Source organism: Quercus robur, chromosome 2 (genome assembly GCF_932294415.1).
Source record: "Quercus robur chromosome 2, dhQueRobu3.1, whole genome shotgun sequence".
Taxonomy (NCBI): Eukaryota; Viridiplantae; Streptophyta; class Magnoliopsida; order Fagales; family Fagaceae; genus Quercus; species Quercus robur.
Genome location: NC_065535.1, coordinates 9,345,833 through 9,355,245, shown reverse-complemented (window position 1 = coordinate 9,355,245; position 9,413 = coordinate 9,345,833). Strand labels below are relative to the sequence as shown.

The 9,413-nt window shown below is 34.2% G+C and overlaps 1 protein-coding gene and 1 non-coding gene across 5 annotated transcripts; both read left to right on the top strand.

Moving 5' to 3' along the window:
- Window positions 1–699: 699 nt before the first annotated feature.
- LOC126712225 (protein LIKE COV 3-like) lies at window positions 700–5,380 on the top strand. Of its 4 annotated transcripts, none has more exons than XM_050411476.1 (7): window positions 700–1,170; window positions 1,809–1,861; window positions 3,279–3,388; window positions 4,091–4,258; window positions 4,334–4,558; window positions 4,645–4,766; window positions 4,905–5,380. In XM_050411476.1, exons 1-6 carry the CDS (start codon window positions 988–990, stop codon window positions 4,749–4,751), a joined length of 846 nt encoding a protein of 281 aa, XP_050267433.1. In that variant the 5' UTR covers window positions 700–987; the 3' UTR covers window positions 4,752–4,766; window positions 4,905–5,380. The 4 variants fall into 4 exon arrangements, with proteins under 4 accessions (XP_050267433.1, XP_050267432.1, XP_050267434.1 ...); XM_050411475.1 differs by having other exon boundaries at window positions 4,838–5,380; XM_050411474.1 differs by having other exon boundaries at window positions 702–1,170; window positions 4,876–5,380.
- Window positions 5,381–9,303: 3,923 nt separating this feature from the next.
- Window positions 9,304–9,375, top strand: TRNAE-UUC (transfer RNA glutamic acid (anticodon UUC)). The gene has a single exon. It is a non-coding gene; the product is annotated as a tRNA-Glu (tRNA).
- Window positions 9,376–9,413: the final 38 nt, after the last annotated feature.

Below are 9,413 nucleotides of genomic sequence, written 5' to 3'. Positions count from 1 at the left end.
TCTCATCCCTGGAGCTTTTTCCGCAGGAAGTGAGATGGATCCCTTTCTTTGTTACCTTACGTTTTCTTTTATACTAGCCTACGTTCGTTGTCCTTCGTCCACGTGTAGGGTCGACTTTTTCAGGACAGATATTTGTCCCGTTAGTCTAATCCCGAAATGGTTGGAGATGGTCAATAAAGCCTAAGAATCCGGTTCTGTCAGGTGCAATGTCATATCAATGAAGGGTATTAAGGACTATTTCCCCGAGATATTTTCTGATCTTTTAAGCTTGCTTGTATGCCACTTTCATCAATGAGACTTTGGGTCTGCCGAGGACTAAGCTGTCCTCGGCTGTATCTTCGGGCCACTTCGGGCTTACTATTTTTGAGTCTGGGCCCTGGCCTCCTTTAGTTTGGGGTCTGTGGACTCCCCATAAGTGAGCGGGCCGAGCCCACAAACTATTGTGCCCCACAAAACTAATTTCAAATTGATTAATTAATATTTTTTCATACAATATTTATGAAATATAAAAAGCAGTTAAGAAAATTAATTAATTATTTTTTTATAAAATATTTATAAAAAGTCATTAAAAAATTAATTAATTATTATTTTTTCATAAAATATTTATAAAAATAGTTCATAACCTAATTTCTGGACTCTTCAAAAAAAAAAAAAAAAAAAAAAATCCCTGAGTACCTCCATTAACTTGTCAGTGATACGTTTTTTTTTTTCGCGCAAATTCCAAATATCGGTTGGCATGGAAAGGACAGGGCGAGTGAACCCCGGGCTGCGTGTGATTGGTTAAATTGAAAATTCCGTTAAAGAGCTTCCAAGCATCTCTATTGTTCCTTAACCATATTGATCAACTTTGTTCGTTCCTCATAGGTGGTGCAAACCGTGCAATATTCCACAGCGCAATTGAGAGAGAGAGAGAGAGAGAGAGAGAGAAATTAGCCTAAAAAAACGAATCTGAGAAGAACAAGAGGGGGAGGAGGGAAGAAGAAGAAAATGGCTGGGGCTACGAGAGAAAGGGAAAGAGATCTAGAGCTGCTGATCCCGGTTGCCGGAGGAGGAGGAGGAGGAGGTGTAGGAATCATCGCCGATAATGGAGCCTCCAACTCCAAATCTTCATCCCCTTCGTCTTCTCCTGCTGCTGTTATCTCCTCTTCACATCATCACTCCGGCAGAGAGGTGAGTTTCTTTTTCTCTATCTTTTTTTCAATCAGGGTTCAGAATCAACATGGTAGTTTGATTCTTATGGGTATGCAGGAAAGGTATTGTAGGATTTTTTTTTTTTTTTTTTGATGAATAGGTATTGCAGGAAGCCTTTTGATTAAAGAACATCATTTCCTGTATTACTCTGTTGCAGATAGATGATCATGATTTGGTGGTTTTTGTGTGTTTAATTAATCTATGTAGATATGTTTCATTTGAGAGTTTGTTTTCTGGGTTGTTTGTGGATTTTTTTTTCTTCTTATTGTTTCTATATTGGTTTGTGTAGGCACTGTGTTTTCTTGAGGTTATATTGTAATGGGTCAGTGGTGAAACTTTCAAAAGCCAAATTTTAAGAACAAATAAAGATTTGAGACAGTGGAATTTTTAAATGATGGGGTTATAAGAGCACTCCCATCGGCTTATGCACCAAAAAAAAAAAAAGGCATTTTGCATAAGCCATTGAAATGCTGTAGCAAGTTATAAATTTTAGATGCAAAGTGAATAAGCCGATGCAAGGGATTTTTTGTGCATTTGGATGACCTATTATGCATTTTTAAGGTTTATGCATAAGCCATTGGGAATGCTCTAAAGTCATTGTTTGGTTGCTTGTGTAGGCATTTGCTAAAGTCATCCGCAGCTGGGCTTCAAAAAAGTTCATGAGTGGATGGTAAGCTCTTTAGGGTTACATAAAATTAATCTTATTTTGGTGCCTTCTAACAATTAAACTGTTCTTGTTGTTTGAGGCTGATTATTCAGAACATGTCGCCCCCTTTTCTGTATGTAATTTTTAGTACTCCTACTAAGACTACCCCTCTTTCTTTCATCTCCTTGTTTTTTAACTTTTGCACTTTGTTTTGGGTGATTTCTGCATTAGTTTTGGCATTTAGCCTTTGGGGCATTTGGTCTTTTGGAAGAACTTTTTGGAATTATCTATTAGATATGGTCTACCAGTTTTCATGATACTTTTAGAGTTGCATATACAATATAAAAAGGTTGTATGACTCATCAAACTTCTAAAGCCAATAAAGTGGCTTTTTTTTACAGGGAACATTTACTAACGCAACACACACTTCCTCAATAAGCTGTTAGATCTGAACATTCCTTTGAAGAAATCCACTAGCATGAGAACCCCATGTTTGCTGTTCTTCGGCAAATTGTAGACCTGTTCTAAGTTTTAACATAACGGTTATGTAATACTTGAAAAGTGTATTATTTTAATATTTTGAAGAGCTTCTTCAATCAAAAATTTGTGTGGGAAGTCTATAAATTTTTCATATTTCACATGTAAAGGGCAATTCCATTGGGTTCTTCGCTTCCTTGTCATTTGTTCTTTGTTAGATGAGTGATCGATTTGACATGCAAGTTAAAGCTTTTGATTTTGAATTTTCTTTTTTGTAAAATAGTCATTGCTTTCCTAATACTTAAATTTGAAGGTCAGTGTTTAATTGCTAGAATATTATTTGAAATGAGCTTAAACATGGAGCAGTAGTCTGTCTGGATTTTAATGAACCCTGCAAGATGAGAAAAAAAGGTACTTTCTGGGAGTAGGGACTGAAGAGATAATCCTGTTCATTGGTTTTGAGGTAGCAGAAACACATTTACATGTTAAAACCACATATAATGGCAAAAAAGTACCAACAACTTAAGTGGTGATATCTGAGATGAATTGACTCACTGTATTTCTATCGTGCAATTACCCTCAGTTATGCTGCAATGCTCTATCACTGACTATTTTGTTGGAAGCCACTGCAACTTGCATGAAATTTCTTAAGACGTTAAGATGAGTAACCTGTTGCTTATATGCATAACCCTCAGAAAAGTAAATCAACATGTCAAAAGTAAAACTGTTCGTTCAGGTATTTTATTTAATGGGTATCAAGTTTTTTTTGGTAGGTAATGGGTATCAAGTTTTGTACAATTTATTTGAAAATGGATGTTTGTTTCTCCAGAGATGACCAAGGAATTGTTTGGCGATTGCTATTATATCTGCTTTATTTTTATTTATTTATTTATTTTTTTATAAAGTATGTGATAGTTGAGAATCTTTTAAATATGTTCCATGAAAAGGCTCATATTGTTTGCAGCGTCATTCTTCTTCCAATAGCCATTACATTCTACATCACTTGGGGTTTCATTCATTTTGTGGATGGTTTCTTCTCCCCGATCTATAATCATCTGGGGATCAATATTTTTGGTAAGTGGATTTACTTGTTCTGTGTTTAGCAGTTTTCTGAGGATTGGACTACTTGAAATTTTTATTTTTACCGTTCATGTTTTTATCTCATTTGATTGAGTTCATATACGTGAAATGCATATGGACTTTCAAGTTGATGTTAATTTTTCTGAGCAAGGAAAATGTACTTCGATCTTTATCCAGTTGAACTGAAAAATAGTCCTACTCTATGTTCCACTTGCTTCAGACAGGAAAACAACATATTAAAGACAAGTGCTTCCTTGACCAAGTAAATTGAATTGAAAATTTCATGCCATGTGGCCTTAAAATCAATCAAGGGAAAGTTCGTATTAATTTATTTTAAAAGTATCTGCATTATTTTTTGTATGCATGGGACCTTAGTTTTCTTCATAAGAAAGTCCCTGGGGACAGTAGAACCCTTCACATGGAATCTGCACAGCACATTAAGTTGCTGAACAGTCCTTCAAAAGTTACTCAGCAAAATCTGTGCCTAGGCTTTTTGGGAGGAAAATTAATGGAATTGATCTGGCTCTGACTCATGAACGTATCTTAATCATCCTTAGTGAGCTGATTTATGACTCCAAATTACTAATTCCCAAGAAAATTTTGAGTTTGCAGGCATCAACCAAAATAGCCAAGATTTTTCCTCATCTGCAATATTATTTTACTTTTCAATATGTGCCTAATTTGGATAAACTGCAGGTCTTGGATTTGTTACCTCCATCACTTTCATATTCTTGGTTGGTGTTTTCATGTCATCATGGTTGGGAGCTTCTGTTCTTACTCTCGGGGAATGGTTCATCAAGAAAATGCCACTTGTAAGCTACATCTATGCTGCCTCTAAGCAAATCAGTGCCGCAATATCACCTGGTAAATATATCAATAACTTATGCACTCTTGGCTTTTGAGTTTTGTAACTTATGCTCATGTGGTATTACTTTACAGATCAGACCTCTAATGCCTTCAAGGAAGTAGCTATCATAAGGCACCCTCGCATTGGAGAATATGCATTTGGATTTATCACATCTTCGGTTGTTCTTCAGAGAAGTGTGGGTGATGAAGAACTCAGCTGTGTTTATGTACCCACCAACCACTTGTATCTTGGAGATATTTTTCTCGTCAATTCTGATGATATAATACGACCCAATCTCTCAGTTAGAGAAGGAATTGGTATGATTTTAAACATAAAACTAAGACAGTTTCTTCCAGATATGAATTTATAACTAAAGCAGCTTTGGTTGTTATGTGAGGTGCAGAAATTGTTATCTCTGGGGGAATGTCAGTACCCCAAATATTGACTACAGTGAATTCCCAGACCATTCAAGCAACAAGGATTGGCAACTTTCCAGCAGTGAAAGTATAGAGCGGACTATGAATGGTGGGAATAGATTTCGTCTTCTTTCTTCTTCCTCTTTTTTTTATTTTTTATTTTTTTTTTTCTGTTCTTAGTGATCAGGATTGTGTTTTTGTTCTTGGATAATTGACAGCAACTCAACCAATTTTCATGACACAACAGCGCTAGTCAAACAAGTGTTTCTGAGAACATGTAGAAGCATGAAAGTTACTAGCAGAGGCTGGATTAGAAAAGGTGATGACACTTCATGCATTCAGATGAATAGTGGAGAAATCTGAAGTGAAGTGAAGAACATCTAGAAAATATACAGGCACAATTAAGGCAGCTCTTATTAATTGTTTATAGTAGATTCTCTCTCTCTCTCTCTCTCTCTCTCTCTCTAAATAGTGCGTCCATTCTTATTTATGAAATAGAGATTATACTTTTTTTTTTTTTTAAATTATGAAATAGAGATTATATAATTTTCAGGTGTTTAGATTGAACTGATTTGGCCAAGATTAGATTGTTAAAGTCTCAAACTTGACCAAATTTCGGCCTGCAGTACAAAGTTGTATAGACATTGAACCTCAAGGTCTTCAACTAATATCTCTAACATGAGAAAAGTTAAATACAAGTAAAAATCTGGTGTATCTTATGAAGATTGAGACTGAATGGTCAAAATATATGTTTAGTTTTTCCTTTCTTCTGGACCCCTCTTAAAAAAGAAGAAGAAGGAGGAGGAGGAGGAAGCTCTCTTTAGATCTGTAGCAAATACTGATGATGCATTACTTTCAGAACCATTTTTTGTGAGTAGGCATACATCAAAAGCTACAATCGTAAAAACATGATGCGCTTTTAGGTGAGAATTGCCTTTCATGTTTTGTCTTTGACCTTTTTTATTTTTTTATTTTTGGAGAATCTTATCTTTGACATCTTATATGAATTGAAGTGGCACAATATGCTGACAATAAAAATCCCTCTAATTATTGGAGGGACGAGAGTCTTGGAGCTTTAAAAGAACATCGGCTTCAAATACCTTTCTCTTCACATAATTGTAAGTTTCTTTTTTTAAAAGACCATTACAATGCATCGAGGTTGTTCATTGGGTATTTGCCATAATTTCATTCAACCATGTTATGTTCATTATGAACAGGAATTTGAACCCAAATTCTACAAGGGCCTCAGCCTCTTTTTGTGGCATTCGGTGGGTAATAAGTGAACAACTCACATCCTTTTGCATTTGTAATTGTCAGCGATTAAGGCATGGAAAAGCGAGCTAAAAGTTTTTCGATGTCATAATGTCTCATGGTCTTTCGTTTCTGTTTTCTATTTTTCAATTTTTTTTTTTTTTTTGAGAAATTGGTCATAAAACTTGAAGCAAAAGTTATTCGTATTTTTTATTAATATATATATATATATATATAACCGAAACTTTTAAAACTCTCATAATTTTCCACATCATCATTATTTTTAAAACATTAGCATTATAAATAAAAATTTTGATTTTAATAACTATTTCTCCCCGATACTCCTCATTCCTTATAAAAACCCGATCAAGTCTTTCTTCTCCCATCTTCCTCTATATTACAAGCGCAACACAATTCAAAACCAAACCAAAACAGTAAACATGAGCACAAACCCAAACCAAAAGTTTCTCCAAAAAAAAAAAATAATAATAATAATAATCCCATCTCCCTCTTCGTCATATTCCTCCTTATTCCATAAATTTCTTTAAACACAATACAGGATCAATGTTTTAAATACTGTTCTGTTCCAGTATAAGTAACCCTACTATTCTATTCCGTTCCAAAATTCGGTCTGTACTGACGTTCCGGCCAAGGAAGTCAATACTGTTTCGTACCGGCTGGAATAGCAATAATTTTTCGTATTGATGAACAATCCAATACCAGTAGACTCTTATTTCGTTTCATTTTAAATACCGGACTATTCTGGTTTGTGTCGGCCTTTCTGACGAATTTCAGTCATTTCGGCCGAAAAATGCGTTTTGGCTCGGAATGTAATTCCTCTACAACTTGGAGAGAGAGAGAGAGAAGGAGGCATGGTAGTGGTAGTGTGCACAGGGTGGCCGGACTAGCCGGTGAAACATTTGAGTGAGGAGAAGCAACTTGCGAGAGAGAAATTGATCTGTGAGGGAAAGAGAGAAATAGATCTAAGTGTGATTATGGGTTAGTTTTCAATCTTTTGATGAGAAAAGTATGCGTGAGAGACTAGAGAGAGAATGAGAGAAGCAGATTTGTGAGGGACAAGTACTAAAGGACAACGTGGGCTACCGTGTAGTGGATTTTAAGGGTGTGTTGGTTGGAGTGAAAACAGGGAGGATGGAAAATAGGGAGAAGAAAATAGGGTAGACAATATTGTTTGGTTGAGGAAGGAAAATAAGAGAGACAGAAAATAAGGGAGAAAGTTTTCCCTCCTGGGCCTACTTTTTTTATCCTCCCAAATTGGGAGGAAAATGAGGAAGGAAAAGTGCTTAGAAATCCATTTTACACAAATACCCTCTCACCTACCCCTCACTTTATTCATGACTTGACTTTTGCCTTTTCTCATCCTTATCACTTTCTTCTCACAACACAGCAGCAACGTCCCAGGTTCTCTACTCTTTTTTTTTTTTTTTTTTTTTTTTTTTTTTTTTTTTTTTTTTTTTTTTTTTTTTGTCTTGTTTAATCAGCACAACAACATTTGATTATTTGCCCAGGTGTAGAAACTGTTGCCCACAAAAGTTTGCTAACCACGTTTGAACAAGTGGAAGTCCTTTGAACATTTGATTCTATTATTTGCTGACCACGTTTTTGCTGGTTACAAAATCTTTTGCCCAATTAAATTTATATGTACATTATTGTAATTTTTACATTATAATAATATAAATTTATTTGTATGATGTGGTAAATTTTATATTATTTAATGAGTACAAATAAATCTATTTCTTATATATTATGTAACAAGGGTATAATAGTCAATTTATATAAATTACATTTTTCATCCTTCTCTTTTTCTCTCCAACCAAACAAAAGAGTTTTTCACCCTCCCACGTTTCCACCCCTCCAACCAAACACATAAGAGGGAAAACCAAATATTTTCTATCCTCCCACTTTTCCATCCTCCCATAATTTTTCATCCTTTCACTTTTCCACTCCTCCAACCAAATGGATCCTAAGATAAGATTCAATTTGAAAATGTGTGGATGGAAATTAAAGAGACATGAAATAGTTATAAAAAGTAAGTAAATAAACAAAAATATAAAGTTTACTAGACAAGATGGTGGAGGAAAAATAAAATAGAAAACAATGAATTGGAAAAAAGGATTGGGCTTTTATTTTTTGAACACAAAGGGATTGGGCTTTTAGTTTTTTTTTTTTTATAATAAAAAGGGATTGGGATTGAGTTAATGAAGATGTTTATGGTATTGACCAATACTGCAACATAATTGTACAGATTGACCCAATAATTATTTAAAGACTATTAAATTTATTTGTTTTAAATGTTAATAAAAATTATTATTATTATTATTATTAATGGTAATATCGAAACGGTACACCGGTATTAACTGATACCGAAATATATTGTTTTCATGGTTAAATCGAAATGGTCTCCGGTACAGTATTAACTCCATTGGTTCCGGCTGAAATTTCGTCATTCCAAACTGAATATGAATTTTTGAGCTAAATGAAGAATGTGTTTTCACTGAGCAGCTTCTTTTGGATTTGATGGTGTGGACGTTAGAAAAGAAAACCGATTTAAAAAAAAAAAAAGTTGAGCGAAGAAGATGAGACAAAGGAGGAGTGTTATAGATTTGCAGATGCTTATGTAGTCTAAGAAGAGGAATAAAAAGAGTTTAAAAAAAATGTGATGACATTTATGACACTTGGGAGGGGTAGAAAGGAAGTTTATAGGAAGGTGCTTCCTTTACAATGCCATCACATGCCTTTTTATTCACAAAACTGCCATTACATCATTTTATAAAAATATTTCTTTTAAATAAATAATCAGATAATCATTTTTAAATATTTTAGCTTAACAATAACAATAAATAAATTCCGACATAAAAAAAAAAGGTAAACAAATAACTTTATTTCAATTCAAGAAAAAAAAAACTTATTTCAGCCTAAAAATAGTAGAAGTAACAACCATATTATTATTGTCTAAAGTTTAACTGAAATGCATAAAAAAAATTGCATAGGTGATAGCTTAAACTTTTCATTCATTGTTGTTGTTGTTGTTGTTGTTTTTTTTTTTTTTTTTTTTTTTTTTTTTTTTTAAAGTAATAGCTTAAATTCTTCATTCATTATTGGATTTTTCTTCATAATCAATAGATTTTCCGTGCATTTTATTGGTTAGTGACTAGTTATTGATAAAATGATTATTAGATAATCTGTTAGGAACCCCTATGAATGCTCTCAGGATGATTTTATTATATGTACTAGAGCTTTGATCCCTACTTTGGCGACAATAGAAACTAGAAAGGCCTGGCCTTCAGGTGCATCCGAAATTTTTAATTTTCTATTCTTTTAGTCTGAAACTAAAAGGTATCATATTATAAATTCTGTGGATAACGAACAACAAATCCGTTGTCGTCCAGCGGTTAGGATATCTGGCTTTCACCCAGGAGACCCGGGTTCGATTCCCGGCAACGGAAAATTTTTTATTTTTACGGACACCACTCGAAACGATGAC

Bases quoted from the DNA above. Each gene is read 5' to 3' on its own strand.
- LOC126712225 (XM_050411476.1), top strand. From the start codon at position 988: ATGGCTGGGGCTACGAGAGAAAGGGAAAGAGATCTAGAGCTGCTGATC. The intron at 1,171-1,808 runs GTGAGTTTCTTT...TTGCTTGTGTAG, and splicing joins ATCATCACTCCGGCAGAGAG to GCATTTGCTAAAGTCATCCG. The intron at 4,259-4,333 runs GTAAATATATCA...ATTACTTTACAG, and splicing joins CAGTGCCGCAATATCACCTG to ATCAGACCTCTAATGCCTTC.